At 40.0% G+C, this 21,662-nt stretch overlaps 1 protein-coding gene across 2 annotated transcripts in view; it reads right to left on the reverse strand.

The window, feature by feature from the left end:
* Nucleotides 1-9,647: 9,647 nt before the first annotated feature.
* SYT10 (synaptotagmin 10) overlaps nt 9,648-21,662 on the reverse strand; it is a 103,472-nt gene continuing 91,457 nt past the window's right edge. Inside the window, exons 6-7 of one of the 2 annotated variants that reach the window (XM_063446700.1) lie at nt 11,845-11,974; nt 9,648-9,991 (exon numbers count right to left, since the gene is read on the reverse strand). In XM_063446700.1, coding sequence (XP_063302770.1) covers nt 9,923-9,991; nt 11,845-11,974 — 199 coding nt within the window. In that variant the 3' untranslated portion in view covers nt 9,648-9,922. Of the gene's footprint in view, nt 9,995-11,844; nt 11,975-21,662 lie in introns of both variants that reach the window. The other variant, XM_063446698.1, reaches the window with a different exon arrangement.

Raw genomic sequence — 21,662 nt, forward strand, 5'->3', positions numbered from 1 at the left:
CACAACCTATTTAAAGGTACAGTTTCTTTATATTTTATCCTACATTCCTGAGAGGATGCAGCTTGTTAAGACAATTTTTATACTGATTTAAAAAGCACAAGGTTCTGGATACATTAAAAAATAAATTATATATTCTTTTTAATTCCAAATAGTTTTATTAACAAGGACATGTCCAAAATATTGTTCTTGAGTCTTACATTATAAATAAATAAATGCTACAGGTGTGCACGCTTCTTACACCATTTGGGTATAAATAAAAAGTCATGATGTTAGGAAATGGTGCTTAAATTAAGTATGAGAGAATTTTTATATTATTTATAATATATGTATAGAATTCTACTTTTAAAATAATAATAATATATGGCAGTTTTCAGAGTGCCAGCAGTATACAGTTTGTTATTCAAATTGGCATTTTAAGTATTTTTGCCACTGTTACAGTATAAATAAAAGTTGGTATAAATCCAATCATTAAGATCAGGGATTTTTTTTAGAGAGTAAAAAAAACAACTTCTCTCCGGGATTAAATAAAAGATTGTATTATTTGTATTATGTAATATATATTTGTGTGTATTATTTTTGGGGAAAAAGGATTACATTTGAATTTGTAAAGATAACACCTAAATATATATTAAATACTATCAATATATCACTAATGTAAAAAAAATAGATTGATATTTTGCACGAACTGGATTAAGGGCAATGTTATAAAATATTTTCGAGGTATAGATTAATAGGCATATATTAACAAAAATCACCTCAATATGTCTGTATTACCTTATCGATGTGATGACACAAAGATGTAAAAAAATTTAAAAAGTGTATTTTGCATTTCCTCAAGTAATTTTTTTTTATAGTAATTTTATTTGTATAGAACATATTCAATTGATATGAGGTGACAGGGGGCATATCTATGTATTTCTTTTTTAGCAGACTACATAGGTGCTTTGGTATATAAATCTGTAAATTACGTTTATCTCTGTTAACAAAACTTACACCCACTTCCCTCAAAATCTGTTCAAGGTGTCGCTCACCTGTACCAGAAACACGTCCCTTTTTTAGTGTGGACAGGCAAAGTGGCATAACTTAGTTTAGATTTTAATATTGATTTTAATAAAATACGAGATCCAGCCATTTCCAATCAAACGTTTTAGAAAGGCCCACATTCTAGTGTTGTTCACCTCTGCTTAGATATGATACAGTATCAAACAAAAACAAAGATTGTATACCGTCATGTAAGAAACATGGCTGCTTCCAATAAGGTTCTGTTTATTTGTCTTTTTTTATATTAAAATATATCAATTTCAGTTTGCGACATAATTTATGTTAATTATGTAATGCTGCCGTTTCTAATTCTGATGTTTTATAATGCACTTACTGTAATAAATCCCACTCCTCTTTGTGGTTCATAACTGCAGTTTATAGACATTCTATTCTACTGATACAGTTATCATGGCTGCTGCCATTTTGAATAATGAGAGTTCTAACTTTATGCAAATATATGTTCCCATGATTCCTCTTGAAGGCAATGTCAACTCAGAGTTGAGTCAAGATTTGAATGAAGACTCAACTCTGAAGTTTGCTCAGGGAATTTACCTGGTGATGAAGATAACGGTACACTAAATTCATAACAAAACAAAACTATAAATATATATATAAAATAAATACCGTAAGTAATAACTTCAATTCATTTTCTGAATTCAAAAATACTCTTATCTCACGTGTTATGGATGCACTTCAAGCTACCTGAAAACCCTTACTGTTATATGATTTTGCCTTATCCCAGCTCAGCTTGTTCCCTGGCAAAATAACAACTATCCTGTTGCCTCCATTTTACAATTTAAATATAAATACAACGACCAATACAGAAATAAATCACAATTAATATTTCTACAGACATATAATTTCTTCAGAGCAACAATCACTTAAGGAAAATAGCACGCACGTTATTCGATTTGGAAGAAGTGGAAAACATTTACAAAATGATATTTCATTGATTCAGAAGAAAATGATTCTGTTTGCTTCTTATCACACGAGTTTGGCTTTCTGTCAAGGTGGTGAAAGCTTCTGAGTGTAATTTGATGTGGAATACAGCTACACTGCTGCTACAGCTGCTACTGGCTCCCGTGAAAAGACAATAGAGGCACTGATCAAGAGGGAACACAGAGAGTTCTCTTTTACCGCCGCAGGCCGCCGGGAAAACACCGTGTGATACATTCATGGGATCGGCCCTATCTGAGGTTGCCAAAAGTGTCAAGAAAAGCAGGTATCCAGAAATGTACTGAGATTATTTGAAAATACGCTGAAAGTCAGCTAACCCGACATCCACTGTGGATGAGTCACTCTGCTTTGGTCTCCTGACTCTTTTCAATGTGGCGACCGTGTCAGTAGATTTGTATCGGTAATGCCATCCACCTCCTTAGTGGATCTAGTCAGATTTGCACCTGGTTGGTTGTATGAATAGGAAAGGTTTACATTTATTCAGATTTAGAAAAAGCCAGTGAAGCCTTGAAGATCTACTTAACAGATAAAGAGACCGTGTTCAAACAGGAAACAGATTGATGAAACTTACTCCTGCACCTTTATTGTCTGATGCCCTCACCACATATTCACCAACAATCTTAGCGACTCTTTCCAATGATATCAGCAGGTTTTTATTGCCGTCTCCCTCTCCACACATCATTTGGTATCATCAGCTGACTCCCTTTCAGCACACAGGCATCACTGTAAGGTTGGTACAATTAGCAGAATATTTCTGACCAGCTCCACCTCCGCACACCAGCTGGAACCATTATCCACCTCTTTCTCTACACACCAGTTGGTACAATTATCCCCCTCTCTCCACACACCACAGGTATCATAGTCTGTCTCGCTCTACACACAACAACTAGTATACTCAATTAACTCTCTCCAAATATCAGCAGGCTCAATCCTCCAGCTCTTTCCCTCCACACCAGGTGGCATCATTGTCAACCTCTGTGCACCCTAGTTGACATCTTTGTCCATCTTGTAGGTATCACAGGTCCACATCCTCCAACATCACATTTGTAGATCCAGTTTTCCTTCAGTTAGCAAATCAGTGGATTAAGGAGAAAGCGTTCTCCAGACAGGTGGCATACAACAGTCATATCCAATCGTTTGGAATGGTAAGGTAAAAATGTCTCCAGACTGGTGGAATACTATAGCCATTTCCAATTGTTTGGAATGGTAAGGTAAAAATGTTCTCCAGACTGGTGGCATACTATAGCAATTTCCAATCGTTTGGAATGGTACGGTGAAAATGTTCCGCAGACTGGTGGTATACTAAAGCCATTTCCAATCGTTTGGAATGGTAAGGTAAAAATGCTCTCCAGACTGGTGGCATACTATAGCCATTTCCAATCGTTTGGAATGGTAAGGTAAAAATGCTCTCCAGACTGGTGGCATACTATAGCCATTTCCAATCGTTTGGAATGGTAAGTTAAAAATGTTCTCCATACTGATGGCATGCTATAGCCATTTCCGATCGTTTGGAATGGTACGTTGAAAATGTTCAGCAGACACGCAGAATACAGAAACAACCACATGTGCAATCAGATGCCTTAAGATGTTAAAGATTCTACTTCTATAATTGTTTTATAGAAAGCGACCCATGTCCACAATGAAGAAATTACAACAATGTCCCATGATTCTCCCCTTCCTTGGATTCCATACAAAGTAAGCCATCTGAACAACAACTAAACATCAATCATTAAATCTGAACTCTAAATAAAATGGATGGTTATAACTCTGCTGATGGGCACATTGTTAAAATATTGTCCTCCTGTCCGTAAGACAAGTCACACGAGAAATATAAGGGTGGTTTAAGTCAGAAGTAACTATATCGGACATGGAATACAGGATCTCATTCCACCAAATTTATTATGCTACAAATCTGTATTTTTTTTTTTTGTTATATATTAACCACCCTGTTGCTCATTAATCAACCAAAACGTGAATTTGCTCATTTTACATTGTATATAAAGTGTGAGCGATTAATTCAATGTAGGTTCTCTACCCGATACAAAGATGAACATTAATAACACATACTTGGCAGGTTGCTGTATAGTAATATATTATTGCCATTTATATTTTACAGACAGGCTGGCTGTCTGATGGATTCAGAGTCGGCACTGCACAATGCAGCAGACTATTGTAATGTAACTTCATCTCCAGACTAGGCAGTGTAATGGGGTTGCAGGTCACAAAAGGGTTAACTACTAAATGTAATCTTTTGAGTCTGCCCCTTAGATAATGTACTGGAGCTTCTGGGTAGAAGGGGTTAAACATGGATGTAAACATAACAACAAAGCTGGGAACTTTCATATTCATTTCCTGAAGATCTCCCGGGTGTATCTCAATGCGAGAAGCAATTGGGTGGTCAGGGCAGCGGAGTGCATGGAGGGGTGTACCCACCTTGTAATGGGTGGTGCATGATTTTTTTAAAAGTGGTATTAGAGTAGACAGAACTACAAGCCACTTCCACCACACAGAAATAAAAGTGTTTCTTCCACCGCTTGTCTCAGCCATTATCTGGGAAATCGAAAGTCTCCACGTCAGTTTGATAAGCATCTGAGCCTCAGTGTCAAACAAGTCAAAGATTTCCACTCTGTTTGTGCAAAAAGTCAGCACTAATCCAACAATGTTTGCGATTTTGCCCCATACTGCTCCAGCCAAGGTCTGTATGTAGAGGGAATGTCCTATTCCTGGAATGAGCTGTTAGTCTTTATAGGAAAGCTCCTGGAAAACCTCTTTCTACCATGACAGATATCCATAAATATAGGTAGATGTCCGCTACTTAGTATAGCAAGTTTCATAAAGACTTGAGTACCTTGTACATATCTGTAGTGCGTAAAATGAATCCAGCAGATGACGCCTATTGATGAAACAGTAAAGCTTTTAGTTCAACAACTGAACCCCTAACGCGGCAGCTCTCCATATGTGGAACACTGAACCCCTAACGTGACAGCTCGCCATATGTGGAACACTGAACCCCTAACGCGGCAGCTCTCCATATGTGGAACACTGAACCCCTAACGTGACAGCTCGCCATATGTGGAACACTGAACCCCTAACGCGGCAGCTCTCCATATGTGGAACACTGAACCTTGCAACTCACTATAGAGCACATACAACTCCCTACAGAACTCCACAGATGGAACCTTGAACACTGCAGCTCTCCATATACTCAACACTGAGCTCTGTAGCTTTGCACTGAGTGAGCGCTGACCTCTGCAGCTTTGCACAGACTGAGCGCTGAGCTCTGCAGCTCTCTATAAATTAAACTCAGAACGCTGAAGCACTTCATAGACAGAGTACTGAACCCAGGAGCTCTCCATAGACAGAGTACTGAACCCAGGAGTTTTCTACAGACAGAGTACTGAACACAGGAGCTCTCCATAGACAGAGTACTGAACCCAGGAGTTTTCTACAGACAGGGTACTGAACCAAGGAGCTCTCCATAGACAGAGTACTAAACCCAGGAACCCTCTATAGACAGAGTACTGAACCCAGGAACCCTCTATAGATAGAGTACTGAACCCAGGAACTCTCTATAGACTGGGCACTGAACCCAGGAACTCTCTATAGACTGGGCACTGAACCCAGTATAGACTGAGCATTGAGCCCAGCACTCTCCATAAAATAAGCACAGAAGCCTTACAGACTGCGTACTGATCCCTGCAGGTCTCTATATATCAAACTAATAAGTATTATGTGTACATCTTTCAGGCTACGCCATTAAATTGTCTTTTTTAAGGCTACATAACTAATGCTGATGCTATTTTTCAAAGTGAGGAATTCAAGTTTTCTTTGTGAAGAAAAAAATAAAAATAAAATTGTGCTTATTACTCGGGGCAAATTCCCTTTCTTTCCAGCAAAAGTGGCTAACGCAAACACAGCTTGTATTGGTAAACGGCTACGCAGCTGGAGCTGCTTTTTAACAGTCAAGTGATATTGCTGTCACCATAAATTGTGATATTCGAACACAAAGTGCACAGGCGCACCGCGTAATTACATTAAAACCAAGCATCATACGAAATTATAAAGTACCAGCAGGATCCAAATCCCACCCACCCCTCCCCCAATATCCATCATTATGATATATAATACTGTTTTTAGATCCTTTCATTTATTTATTTTTTTGCATCGCTGGTTACAAAAATATTAATTTTAACTTATATATATATCTCATCGAACAATAATTTGATACTGGATTTTTGTTACTTTTCTGATGTGTGCAATAATAATGCCAACAAAGTGAAAGGTGCATTAAAGATGGTGGAGTTTAAGGGCGCCCATTGATGGGTGCTTGCAGTAAAAGTTGGCTGTTTTCAACTTATCCTGAGAATCATGTAAAGCAGAACGTTCTGTGTGTGGCATGACAGGGTTACGTAGAGCACCACCAGTTCTGCCAGTTGCGTGGGTGACTTGTTATGGGGCATTTAGTGGATTATTTTCTAAACAGTGAGTTGTAGGGGTGAGTTGTCAACGTGGAAAAAGAGAAATATTCAACTCACTTGTGATATCTTGTTTTTTTTACAACATTGCTATTATGACCTTATCTAAACAAAGCAAATGAAATAATAGTTGTAACTGTAATATAAAATATATACGTTTAATAAATAAACTCACATATATGTTAGGTGTTTGTGTGTATATATTTTTATATATAATCCTCGTCTATTTTTAAACTGGAATAATGATGTTATGAGTGGGGTCCTTCTCTGCTTTGCACACTAATGTAGAGAGAACACAGCAATGACACAATGGCATTCAACGACGGAGCGGGGCAACGCTCGTCATAGCAACAGACTCCGCAATAATTGGCTCTTTCAGTGAGATTATAATAGATGAAGACCTTGATGTCAACAACTGCTAAAAATAGCCCTAGTAGTCCCTGGCTGTGAAACCCACCCTTAAAAACGAAAAATAAAATAAAAAATAAATTAACGAATAAAAAATAAAATCCCTTGCTTTAGAAAACTAGGTGACTTCTGATATATCTGAGACGGAGTGAATAAGGACACATTGAAAATAACGAGGAGTCCCCTTAATTTACAAACCTATGCTACGATTTAAGGCACTGTGTGGGTTGTGCTCAAAAGTACATTCATGTCACCAGGAGTTTTTTTGTAGCGAGGCAAGTTTAGCAATAACGCACTTTTGAACATAACTCCATTTATGACCAATTCAAGTAAATGTGCCTGTTCTAATGATCGAGATTTTTCAATGGTAAAAATTTCAGCAATCATATCGGGATATTTATCTGTTTTCACCACATGTTCTAGTTCGTCAGGTGTTAACAAAAACTGAGCATTTGATGTTCTAGATCGGGGGTAGCATCGGCACTCCAGGTGTTGTGGACTACATCTCTCATAATGCTCTTACAGCTATAATGCTGGCAAAGTATCGGGGGAGATTATGACCACAACATCTGGAGTGCGAAAAGCTTGCCTACCCCTGTTCTAGATCATTCACCAACTGTTTGTTAAGGAAAGCAATGTACCTGATTTATTTTACTGGCTATCAACTGAACAGTCTTATCTAATATTCTAGGTCAAACCTAGTCTAAACATACTGAAGTACACCAGAATCAGTGATGGCTGAACTTGATAATCCAGAATTGTGATGTACATTTCCCATAATGGCCAATGAAGGCTGCCAAGGTTAGGCATTAATAGCAGACAGAACATTCCTTAGCTTGTATTTGAACTTGTCATGTTCTGCGTTATTATCTACCACAGTACTGCAATAACTCGGATCCTGTTCTATGCTACTCATCGATTCCACCCAAACAACCATATATGTATGTGTCTTGATAATCAGCTGACTTCAGTATATTCATCATATCTACTCATGCTCTGGAACTACAATCTTATATAACCCTATTCATCTACTAAATCCAGTATTACAGTAAAGCTATGTTTGTGTTATTTATAGTCAAACAAAAGAACCCATTTATGGCCCAATTTATCAACTAATTAATTTAAAGAGGAACATTTAGATCAAGTCATGCTCTAGGTCACTGGTTCTCCAGCCAATCAACAAGGACCGGTACTCATCCAGGTTCTATCAATATTCAATAAGAGAGAAAGCTCTATTACTTGAATTGTTTTTGGCCACAGGTGGAATAGTGTAAAAAACACTAATCTAGGTTACTAATCACTTTCAGCGGTGATATCAGTTCTCATTAAGTCATTAATCTATGGTATTCACTCTCCTAAATACACCCAAAGTTAGCTACTTTTAGCTCAAGTACAGTTTTTAGAATGTTGTCAGTGATATGCACCAATTGGATCAGATTTGTCTCTACAAACACAGTTTCTACCTACAGTAATTTCATGGGCCAGTAAGAGCATCAATTAGAGCTAGTGCCTATGACAAACATACCCGCTAGTTACATGACACTGACAGTGTACCACACACACACAGACACTGTTTGGTGCAAGTATGCATTTTTGTTTCAAACAGGTGACCAAGTTATTTAGCACAGTTCTCATGTGATCTCACAATTTGGCATTGGTGCAAACTCCAAATTCATCCCCATTTCTTTGATATCAATTTTTTTTTTGCTAAACCATATATTCTCCCTCCAGACTATTCTCCTATCAGCGTAATTGTAATAATGAAAACTCTCTAAAACATTCTGAGGATAAAATTTGCATTTGTGCCCAGAACTTTTCATGTACGTGATTTAATTAGCTATCTGAATACACCCTTGCTACATGCTGCTCAGGAATAGCCTACAGCATCCATTATTTTATATAAAGTTACATTTGTACAACTCTTTTCCATGATCTCTCCATGTCACTGCAAATAAATTACTGTCACATTCATTGCTGGATCTTTGGAAATCTAGTCTGTGAGATCAGCATTGTGGGAGAAAACAGGCAGGTCGAACAAGGCTTAACCTGTCCCATCCAGGCCTGCCCTCCTATATGACATGAAATTATTTTACAAGTGCCAGCAATCTTCTCAATCCATCTGGATAAACCAGAGATCGTATAATACAATGCAAATATTCCCTTGAACATGACCGTTAACTTCAATTTACAAACAAATCCTCTGCTATAGAGCATTCTGAACAAGGAGTCATTGCATGGATACCTCATTTCTTTTTCGATCCATTATATGATATTCTGGCATTCCAGAAAGAAAGAATGAGACAGAATTTAGCTCCAGCAGGAATTCTAAGTCTGGACAATGCTACTTTTTGACAGGCCTTCCAGATTCTGCATAAATGGTTAATTTCATAACTGAGATTTAATTAAAGGTATTCAGCCCAGAGCAGGTATTCTAACTGCAGATCCCACAGTTCATGTCCTTTTTTTTGCTTGGAACCAGTGCAGTGTACCTTTAAGTTACAGTAGATGTTACGAAACATCTCTTTCATGGGGATTCCAAGCTCTGTAATTAAGCGTTATTGACATTGTTCCTGCTACAGGACAAACACGTTTTTAGATTTTTTTCCTGCATTGTAGTCCTCTTTGAGGGGCAAGAATTGTTGTTTGTTTGCTGATTTATTCATTTGTTTACCTAAATGTTGGAGATTTTGAGGTCACATTGAAGTGCCCCTAATATCCCATTTCATGCGCGAATGTCCCACCTGGCATGTTGGTACAGAGCCATAAGAAGGAAACATTTTATGGTCTACAGGTTTAATAACCATAAATAATCTCTCACTTCTTGTGAAGAATTCTACTCCATGCCATCGGCTCTTCCTTTGTCTAGATTTATCAATCCGTGTATCTGCGGTATTTTTGTCTAATGACAATGTGAATGTTACACTGCACAAGGAACTAATATCAGTTGGTTGATAAACCCACCAGCTCCTCTTTAATGGACATATTCAGTTTCGGCATGAACTTGCCTTGTAAGACCAAGAGAATAACCCAGTATGATGTGTCTATGGGCTAGGAGGGGGCTTAGGTGAAGAGCACGATCCTTGACTATCAAAGCTGGTTGCCCGGCCAGGCTGCTGAAAAACAAAAACAAAAAAACAGCCGTTAACTCCAAGGTTACAATAATAAAAAAAAAGAATTCAACTCGTACGCTAATAACAGAAGTGTAAACATAGCTGAATCGTTTAAATAAGGGTAGAAATCAAAGGATCCTACACAACTGACAGACCATGAAGTGGGTGGACAAAGTTATGTCAGAATTGAGTTGTTGTTTTTTTACTTGTTTGTTTTTTTAATTTTAATTTAAAACTGTAGTTTTTTTTATATGAGATTAGGGGAACCTGAGAAACACAGATTATTTCCGATCCCTCTATTTCTAGTAAAAACAAAAAATTACTCTGATTCAAACTGCTGAGTGATTTAGAAATGAGATTCTGCTATAACTTGGGATATATCTGATCTTAATGTCATATTTTAAAAGTTCACACAGCCACGATAACTTGACAGCCTCTAGCTGAGTAAATGTAATGACATTCTAACAGTGTGAAGCACGGTTGTTAAATTGTAATTCACTTATTTAATGGTGGAATTTCTTCGACAGAGCCAGATCTGTGTATTATGCACCTTGCTCAGAACTTTAAGCAGCACAGAAATGGGCGAAATCTTTTGCTTTTTAAACAACTGTACACTGAACTCTTAGTATGCTCAGCCAGGAAAGTGGGGAAATATTGTCTACCCAAATATTGTAAGATTTGGGAAGACAATATAGTTCAAGGTAATGACTGTTTTGAATAGCCAGAGGTGTAATTTCCAAGAATGGGGTCTACTCAATAAAATGGTGCCACAATATTAACACCCATTCATAGCTATTAGATGCCAGACAGCCCTGTGTGACGCCCATAGGCAAAATAAAAATATCCACCCTTCACAAAAGAACCTGGAAACTTTCTGTTTAAAGGGACACTGTAGGCACTGTAACTGCTTTATCCTGTTGAAATGGTTACAGTGTCCTTAGACTCCTGAAGCTGTTGTTCTGTTCATTATTAAACCGCTTTTAATGTTTAAAGCTTATTGGGATTCTAAAGGGTTAGAAATACTAATCTGTATTCTTAACACTATCGTGCCCTGTGGTGCCACCCTGCCCCCACTCATAAAGTGCTGGGTCGGCACTCCGCCTCCTCCAATGTCATTGCTTTCCTATGGGGATTTTACTGACTCTGGATGATCTCAAGCAGAGCATGAAAACGTCCAGCGTCAATTAGGTAACCAAAAGTCGTTACCAAGCAGCAAGTGCCTCTAGCAGTCTGACAGTCACTAGAGGCAGTCTTAATCCTTCAAAGTAATAATTGCAGTTTCTCAAAAACTGCAATATTTTACATTGCAGGACTAAGTGGGACTGGGACACTGCACCCGGACCCCTTCAGTGAGATGCAACGGTCAGGGTGACTAACATTCCTTTAACAAGAGTTCCCAGCAGCCAGTCTACCCTCTGCTAATTGGAATAACGAAGTAGCATTGGGCAGCTGTGATTGGACAAAAGTGCCTGCTGCCTACTTTCAGACCATCACAGCACCCATTGCTGGTATGAATTGGTATAGCTAGAAGGACATGTGTAATCTCTGCCTGAGCCACAACTCCAGTGGGGGCGGAGCTATGGCTAACTGGGACCTTTATTTAATGTTAAACTGCTCATAAATTGTTTAACACTGAATGGAGAGACAGCGCCCAGGGCACTATAACCACTTAAATGAGATTAAATAATTTTAATGCCTACAGTATCTTTAAATATAGTGATGGAAATGTGGGAGCTATGGCCAAATTGTAGTTTTAATATTAGCTATCACTTTCAAGACAAAGGCAGATAATATATTTGAAATTAGCGTTTTTATTAGCTATCTTGTTAGAACACACTTTCGGGTGGTTTTACCTCTACCAATCCATGCCAGTGAGTAATCGGTTTTCGTGGATAAGCTAACATTTCGTTCCAGTGGTCTCGACCGAGCCCTTCAGCATCCAATCCAGTTCTGCAGACTCCAATTACCTCATTGTGTCCAACCCTGTGGAGGTACAAAATGTTAGGGATGGCTTTCATCTTCCTGATTATATGTGTTTCATCCACAACAGAGTTAAAACCCTCTCTACATCATGTTCACAGGATATCAAATTATATTGATTGGAATTTTGTGGACACCAGCTTCACTCCATAGATTGTATATCTCACTAATTGTTAATCTAGTGACACAAATTTCAAAACACTTTACATCTATTCACGTGTCACCATTTTTGGCGTAACAAAAGTGACTTTCTAAGGTGCCAAAATGGACACATTGATCAAGGCAAAACAGGGCAGTTTTAGCATGTGGCGAAACCGACCTCGCCACGTGTCCTTGGAGGGGGCTGATTGCCCGCCTCTTGCCTTTGGACTATGGACCAGACTTTATGGCGATGTGATACCCCAGATAGCCATACCATGGAGCCTATTCATATAATGAAAGACTATGGGAAAGACTTTAGCTCCATGGCAATTGTACTGTGTGAGTAGGATCTGCGCGCTATTCGGTAGTTTTGTGCGTGCAGATCCCAGCTATCTGGGGATAGGTGAAATGTCTGTGTGTTATGTGTAAATGTGACTTTATGTATTTTAAAGTGTTTTATGTTGTTTTGCAACCATGGAAACATGGAAACATGGAATGTGACGGCAGATAAGAACCATTCGGCCCATCTAGTCTGCCCAGTTTTCTAAATACTTTCATTAGTCCCTGGCCTTATCTTATAGTTAGGATAGCCTTATGCCTATCCCACGCATGCTTAAACTCCTTTACTGTGTTAACCTCTACCACTTCAGCTGGAAGGCTATTCCATGCATCCACTACCCTCTCAGTAAAGTAATACTTCCTGATATTATTTTTAAACCTTTGTCCCTCTAATTTAAGTCTATGTCCTCTTGTTGTGGTAGTTTTTCCTCTTTTATATATAGTCTCCTCCTTTACTGTGTTGATTCCCTTTATGTATTTAAATGTTTCTATCATATCCCCCCTGTCTCGTCTTTCCTCCAAGCTATACATGTTAAGTTCCTTTAACCTTTCCTGGTAAGTTTTATCCTGCAATCCATGAACCAGTTTAGTAGCCCTTCTTTGAACTCTCTCTAAGGTATCAATATCCTTCTGAAGATATGGTCTCCAGTACTGCGTACAGTACTCCAAGTGAGGTCTCACCAGTGTTCTGTACAATGGCATGAGCACTTCCCTCTTTCTACTGCTAATACCTCTCCCTATACAACCAAGCATTCTGCTAGCATTTCCTGCTGCTCTATTACATTGTCTGCCTACCTTTAAGTCCTCAGAAATAATCACCCCTAAATCCCTTTCCTCAGATGTTGAGGTTAGGACTCTATCAAATATTCTGTACTCTGCCCTTGGGTTTTTACGTCCAAGATGCATTATCTTGCACTTATCCACATTAAATGTCAGTTGCCACAACTCTGACCATTTTTCTAGTTTACCTAAATCATTTGCCATTTGGCTTATCCCTCCTGGAACATCAACCCTGTTACATATCTTAGTATCATCCGCAAAAAGACACACCTTACCATCAAGACCTTCTGCAATATCACTAATAAAAATATTAAAGAGAATGGGTCCAAGTACAGATCCCTGAGGTACCCCACTGGTGACAAGCCCAAGCTTCGAATATACTCCATTGACTACAACCCTCTGTTGCCTGTCACTCAGCCACTGCCTTACCCATTCAACAATATTGGAATCCAAACTCAAAGATTGCAGTTTATTGATAAGCCTTATATGTGCAACAGTGTCAAAAGCCTTACTGAAATCTAGGTAAGCAATGTCTACTGCACCACCCTGATCTATAATTTTAGTTACCCAATCAAAAAAATCAATAAGATTAGTTTGGCATGATCTCCCTGAAGTAAACCCATGTTGTCTCTGATCTTGAAATCCATGTGTTTTTAGATGTTCAACAATCCTATCCTTTAACATGGTTTCCATCACTTTCCCCACTACTGAAGTAAGGCTTACTGGCCTATAGTTGCCCGACTCCTCCCTATTACCTTTCTTGTGAATGGGCACAACATTCGCTAACTTCCAATCTTCTGGGACTACTCCTGTTAACAATGATTGGTTAAATAAATCTGTTAATGGTTTTGCTAGTACACCACTAAGCTCTTTTAATAGCTTTGGGTGTATTCCATCAGGTCCCATTGACTTATTTGTCTTTACTTTTGACAGTTGAAATAGAACCTCTTCCTCTGTAAACTCACGTGTAATAAATGACTCATTTATCCTTTTTTTTAACAGAGGTCTCTTTCCTTCATTTTCAGCTGTAAATACCGAACAAAAATATTCATTGAGGCAGTCAGCTAGACCTCTATCCTCATCTACATACCTTCCTTCTTTTGTTTTTAATCTAACTAATCCTTGTTTTACTTTTCTTTTCTCATTTATGTATCTAAAAAAAGTTTTGTCCCCCTTTTTTACTGACTGTGCTATTTTCTCTTCTGTGTGTGATTTGGAAGCTCTTATAACTTGCTTAGCCTCTTTCTGCCTAATCTTATAGGTCATTCTGTCTTCCTCACTCTGGGTTTTTTTATAATTACTAAATGCTAACTTTTTGTTTTTTACTATTTTGGCCACATCTGCGGAGTACCACAGTGGTTTCTTGAATTTTTTGCTTTTACTGACAAGCCTAATGCAATTTTCTGTTGCCTTCAGTAGTGCAGCTTTTAAATAATCCCATTTATTTTGGACTCCATTTAAATTGCTCCAGTCTGATAATGACTCCTTTACACATATTCTAATTTTAGAAAAGTCTGTTTTTCTAAAGTCTAAAACTTTTGTTTTTGTGTGGTGTGACTCAGTCACTGTTCTTATATTAAACCACACTGACTGATGATCACTGGATCCTAAACTTTCACCTACAGTAATATCTGATACCAAATCTCCATTTGTTAACACTAAATCTAGTATGGCCTCTTTACGAGTTGGCTCCTCAACGACTTGTTTTAGAGACAATCCCAGTAGGGAGTTTAGAATATGTGTGCTTCTGGCACAAGTAGCTATTTTTGTTTTCCAATTCACATCAGGAAGATTAAAGTCACCCATGGTGATAACTTCCCCCTTCATTGTCATTTTAGCTATTTCTTCAACTAGTAGATTATCTACTAGTAGATTATTACACTACTGTGTGATTACCAAATTCTAACGTAACCCAAATGGACTCTATGTTCGTCTCACTAACCTTTATTAGGCTAGATTTTATGCTATCCTTCACATACAGGGCCACCCCTCCCCCTTTCTTGCCTTCCCTGTCTTTTCTATATAAAGAGTACCCTGGTATTGCTATGTCCCAGTCATTTTTTTCATTATACCATGTCTCAGTAACAGCGACTAAATCTACACTATCAGTTGCCATTATTGCCACAAGTTCATGGATCTTATTCCCTAAACTGCGAGCATTTGTAGACATGACTCTAAGCTTATCATTTTTTAACACACTTGCTACAGGCACCTTCTGTCCTTGTTTTGGGGGACAATTGGATTGATGTTTTATCACCCTTTTGCCCCCCCATCCTAGTTTAAATACATCTTAGCAAAACCTCTGAACTGCTCACTGAGAACATTTGTTCCCTTTTGAGAAAGATGCAAACCATCTTTTTTGTACAGTTTATTTCCATTCCAAACAGAGCTACCATGAGCAATAAAGCCGAATCCTTGCTCCCGACACCATTCACCAAGCCACAAGTTAAAGTCCCTAATACGCATCCGCCTGTCATTCTGAGTGTTATGCACAGGCAGAACTTCAGAGAATGACAGTGTGGAAGCAACCTGCCGTATATCATTGGCAAAAACACTAAAAACTTCCTTAACCTCTGAAACCTCATTGCAAGCCAAGTCATTTGTCCCTAAATGGACAAGTACATCCAATTCCCCTTCCTGCATTGCTTGCTTAACAATATTACAGATACGTCTCCTGTCTCTGTGAGCAGTAGCTCCGGGAAGACACCTCACAAGACCACCATTGTCCATCTCCACACCTCTTATGATGGAATCCCCCAACAACAACTGCTTTCTATTAGGCCTCATCATAGTCTTCAAGCCTCTCTGCACAACACCACTGGCCTCAGTGCCTCTCTCCACAACAGCACTAGCCTCAGTGCCTCTCTCCACAACACCTCTAGCCTCAGTGCCTCTCTGCACAACACCACTAGCCTCAGTGCCTCTCTGCACAACACCACTAGCCTCAGTGCCTCTCTGCACAACACCACTAGCCTCAGTGCCTCTCTGCACAACACCACTAGCCTCAGTGCCTCTCTGCACAACACCACTAGCCGCAGTGCCTCTCTGCACAACACCACTAGCCGCAGTGCCTCTCTGCACAACACCACTAGCCTCAGTGCCTCTCTGCACAACACCACTAGCCTCAGTGCCTCTCTGCACAACACCACTAGCCTCAGTGCCTGTCTCCATGACACCATTACACTCTGAAAGTGCAGAAAATGAATTATGTAGAACAACAGACTGTGCAATATGCCTTTTATCCACAACTCTAAGTCGACCAGATCCTACAGTAATCCATCTGCCATTCCTAGTATGTCTCTGTGGCAGTGGCTTTGCAGCAGTTCCAGCCTGAGTTTGTTTACCAGATAATTTACATATCTCAGATTTCAAAAATACAATCTCCTGCCGCAAGATAGAGAACTGTCTACAGATTAGACAACAACTAAACCTCCAAAAAGTGGAACGCGAAACAAATGCATAGCAACTATTACACTGAACTAAGTCTGCCATTCCAATGAGATCAATTATTTAAATCAAACGAATCTTAACTTTTTATTTATCCTCCTGAATACCTCAGATTACCTCCGGTTTATCTCCAGAATATCTCCAACCACAGACACTTAGAAGCAACACTTAGAAGAAGCAACCAAGCTCTATTAGCCAAGCTAATGACAACAGCCCTTATATACTCCTAAAATCACCTCCCACTAGGAATGTTTAACACCTGGGTAGGCCTCTGCTTATTAGCAAACAATAGCTAATTTACACAGCAATCAATAGCAAGTAGCTACCTAATCCAATCAAATGCCTTATAATTACCAACAGGAAATCAAACCTTGTGCAATCAGTAACCTTTTCCTACAGATGAATCTTACCTGTAACAGTAAAAAAGAAAACTCTTAGCACAACTCTTAGACAGTTGAAGCTTCTGTAAAACTCTCCAGAATATCTCCAACCACAGACACTTAGAAGCAACACTTAGAAGAAGCAACCAAGCTCTATTAGCCAAGCTAATGACAACAGCCCTTATATACTCCTAAAATCACCTCCCACTAGGAATGTTTAACACCTGGGTAGGCCTCTGCTTATTAGCAAACAATAGCTAATTTACACAGCAATCAATAGCAAGTAGCTACCTAATCCAATCAAATGCCTTATAATTACCAACAGGAAATCAAACCTTGTGCAATCAGTAACCTTTTCCTACAGATGAATCTTACCTGTAACAGTAAAAAAGAAAACTCTTAGCACAACTCTTAGACAGTTGAAGCTTCTGTAAAACTCTCCAGAATATCTCCAACCACAGACACTTAGAAGCAACACTTAGAAGAAGCAACCAAGCTCTATTAGCCAAGCTAATGACAACAGCCCTTATATACTCCTAAAATCACCTCCCACTAGGAATGTTTAACACCTGGGTAGGCCTCTGCTTATTAGCAAACAATAGCTAATTTACACAGCAATCAATAGCAAGTAGCTACCTAATCCAATCAAATGCCTTATAATTACCAACAGGAAATCAAACCTTGTGCAATCAGTAACCTTTTCCTACAGATGAATCTTACCTGTAACAGTAAAAAAGAAAACTCTTAGCACAACTCTTAGACAGTTGAAGCTTCTGTAAAACTCTCCAGAATATCTCCAACCACAGACACTTAGAAGCAACACTTAGAAGAAGCAACCAAGCTCTATTAGCCAAGCTAATGACAACAGCCCTTATATACTCCTAAAATCACCTCACACTAGGAATGTTTAACACCTGGGTAGGCCTCTGCTTATTAGCAAACAATAGCTAATTTACACAGCAATCAATAGCAAGTAGCTACCTAATCCAATCAAATGCCTTATAATTACCAACAGGAAATCAAACCTTGTGCAGTCAGTAACCTTTTCCTACAGATGAATCTTACCTGTAACAGTAAAAAAGAAAACTCTTAGCACAACTCTTAGACAGTTGAAGCTTCTGTAAAACTCTCCAACCACAGACACTTAGAAGCAACACTTAGAAGAAGCAACCAAGCTCTATTAGCCAAGCTAATGACAACAGCCCTTATATACTCCTAAAATCACCTCCCACTAGGAATGTTTAACACCTGGGTAGGCCTCTGCTTATTAGCAAACAATAGCTAATTTACACAGCAATCAATAGCAAGTAGCTACCTAATCCAATCAAATGCCTTATAATTACCAACAGGAAACCAAACCTTGTGCAATCAGTAACCTTTTCCTACAGATGAATCTTACCTGTAACAGTAAAAAAGAAAACTCTTAGCACAACTCTTAGACAGTTGAAGCTTCTGTAAAACTCTCCAGAATATCTCCAACCACAGACACTTAGAAGCAACACTTAGAAGAAGCAACCAAGCTCTATTAGCCAAGCTAATGACAACAGCCCTTATATACTCCTAAAATCACCTCCCACTAGGAATGTTTAACACCTGGGTAGGCCTCTGCTTATTAGCAAACAATAGCTAATTTACACAGCAATCAATAGCAAGTAGCTACCTAATCCAATCAAATGCCTTATAATTACCAACAGGAAATCAAACCTTGTGCAATCAGTAACCTTTTCCTACAGATGAATCTTACCTGTAACAGTAAAAAAGAAAACTCTTAGCACAACTCTTAGACAGTTGAAGCTTCTGTAAAACTCTCCAGAATATCTCCAACCACACACACACTTAGAAGCAACACTTAGAAGAAGCAACCAAGCTCTATTAGCCAAGCTAATGACAACAGCCCTTATATACTCCTAAAATCACCTCCCACTAGGAATGTTTAACACCTGGGTAGGCCACTGCTTATTAGCAAACAATAGCTAATTTACACAGCAATCAATAGCAAGTAGCTACCTAATCCAATCAAATGCCTTATAATTACCAACAGGAAATCAAACCTTGTGCAATCAGTAACCTTTTCCTACAGATGAATCTTACCTGTAACAGTAAAAAAGAAAACTCTTAGCACAACTCTTAGACAGTTGAAGCTTCTGTAAAACTCTCCAGAATATCTCCAACCACAGACACTTAGAAGCAACACTTAGAAGAAGCAACCAAGCTCTATTAGCCAAGCTAATGACAACAGCCCTTATATACTCCTAAAATCACCTCCCACTAGGAATGTTTAACACCTGGGTAGGCCTCTGCTTATTAGCAAACAATAGCTAATTTACACAGCAATCAATAGCAAGTAGCTACCTAATCCAATCAAATGCCTTATAATTACCAACAGGAAATCAAACCTTGTGCAATCAGTAACCTTTTCCTACAGATGAATCTTACCTGTAACAGTAAAAAAGAAAACTCTTAGCACAACTCTTAGACAGTTGAAGCTTCTGTAAAACTCTCCAGAATATCTCCAACCACAGACACTTAGAAGCAACACTTAGAAGAAGCAACCAAGCTCTGTGGTTAATGGAGTCTGCCTTTAGTCCTGGGTAATTGGATTACTTCTCCAATTAACTCCAGGGCAGAAGGGAGGAAACCAGGGTGCATTGTGGGGATGTTTTTCTGCCAGCCAGAAAGGAACAAAAGATACTTTTAGTAACTTTTGAACCCCTGGTCGGATTCATGCCATTTTTTAATATGTTGTTCCCCTGAATGGATTGATTGTGGATATGTATTTTTATGTGAATGTGATGTATGGTTTTAAAGTTATGAAAGTTGTGTAAAAGTATATTTTACACTGTATGCATAATGGGATTATGTGTCACACTAAGGGGAGGGGATGTGTGGGAGGTAACATCTATGTCATTGGTTCTTTTATGCCTCCCCCTGGGTGTGGCCTGTATGTGTGAGTTGGAAATAAAAGCCAGGCTGGATGAGCCAGTCCAGAGTTCCTGTTTTACCCTCAAAGTGAAGTGTCGTCATTATTGGGGGAAGGATTTATGGTATGCTGTTCCAGTTGACTGCTAGGAGTGTAAGCCTATTCGTATGGTTCCTATTCAACGGTCTACAGCATTCATATGCTTGGGAGAATTTAAAAGGTTTCTCGGATTCGGTGATTGTGGTGTCTGCCAGAGTGCTTGGAGTCCTCAGGAAGCACTAGGAGCATCCATTAACGGAGGTACCAAGTCGGGGTGCCAGGTGATCCGTTACATTGGTGGCAGCGGTGGGATGGCGTCCTAGTGCGAGGTAAAGCAGCTCGGAGACACAGTACGTTTGGATTTACAAATTGAGGGCGACGCTAGTGTGCCTACAGCGTCCCTGTCTACACAAAGATTTGGGAAAATGGGGTTCGTAGACCCCTGGGCAACACACACACCTGAGGAAGAGAGTGAATTAGAATGGAGAGATAATGCCCGGAAAGAATTATGGTACGATGCCCTGGAGGAAGTCCAGTATCAACGGCAGCAGCGCCTTCCTGGTGTCGCATACCAGTTGGAGGAACAAATGGCCTGGCGGATGCCACTTCTGGGAGATCAACCTGGAGGGCAGCGGGTAAGACAACTCGAGTACCTCGTGGAAAGGGAACTGAGCCTGGACGCCTCATACCGGGCACTGTGGTGGTGCACTGTCCAGCCAGAGACGTGGAGGTTAGAGGGCATCCAGCCAGAGGGGGAGAACTACACAAGCCCTGGCCTGTTGTGGAAAGCCTTAGTGGAGGATGTCGACTTCGGCAGTCCAGCAGAGTCACGGTACTGGGCTATCTTTCATTACCGAGGTGAGATGATACAGGGCCCGAGATCTATTGGCTGGGAGAAGACCTCCGCCGTTTCGCTGCCATGGAACGAGAGCTGGAGATGGACTATGTAGAACTATTAAATTCCTGCCAGCCGCAGAGCAGGGACGCAGACCGGGAAAACTGGGTGGCAGACCCAGACCTGCTAGCCTATAGCTGGAAAAACGCGGCAGAGGTACCCCCTGCTTCACTACCAGTTGCAGAAGTAGGGGACCTCATAGACTGGTCCTGGAGAGACCCACAGATGGCAGGTGGAGATGGGATCGAGGTCTCTCTACCGGCCCTACAGGGATGCTGGGCAGTCGGCCCAGATCCCCAGCGGCAGGTTACAGTTCAGAGAGAGGAGCTTGTTACACCCTCTCTCCAGCGGCAGCCTAACCCACCAAGGGGAGACCGTAAGCCCCACACCAGCGCAGATGGGACCGTGGTCTCTGCGCCCAAGTTACAGGGAGCTGAAGGAGCCGTCCTCCCTCCCCAGCGGCAGTGTGATTTGTTGGGAATTGGGAGCCCGGTCTCCATTCCCCAGCGGCAGAGTATCCAGCAGGGAATAGAGAGCCCAGCCCCCTTTCCCCCACAGCAGGACTCTGTGCTGGGAGGAGAGACAGTCGGTCTCCCTCCGCAGAGACGGGAAGTATGCATGGGAGAGGAGATTGTTAGATGGCGGCCGCATCCCCAGAGATGGAAAGCAACTCAGGCCCAGAGCCGGGCCCGACGGGGGGTGACCAGCTAACACACATCACCGCCGAACTGGCAACTATATCTGCCAACA

Source organism: Pelobates fuscus, chromosome 3 (assembly GCF_036172605.1).
Source record: "Pelobates fuscus isolate aPelFus1 chromosome 3, aPelFus1.pri, whole genome shotgun sequence".
Lineage (NCBI taxonomy): Eukaryota > Metazoa > Chordata > Amphibia > Anura > Pelobatidae > Pelobates > Pelobates fuscus.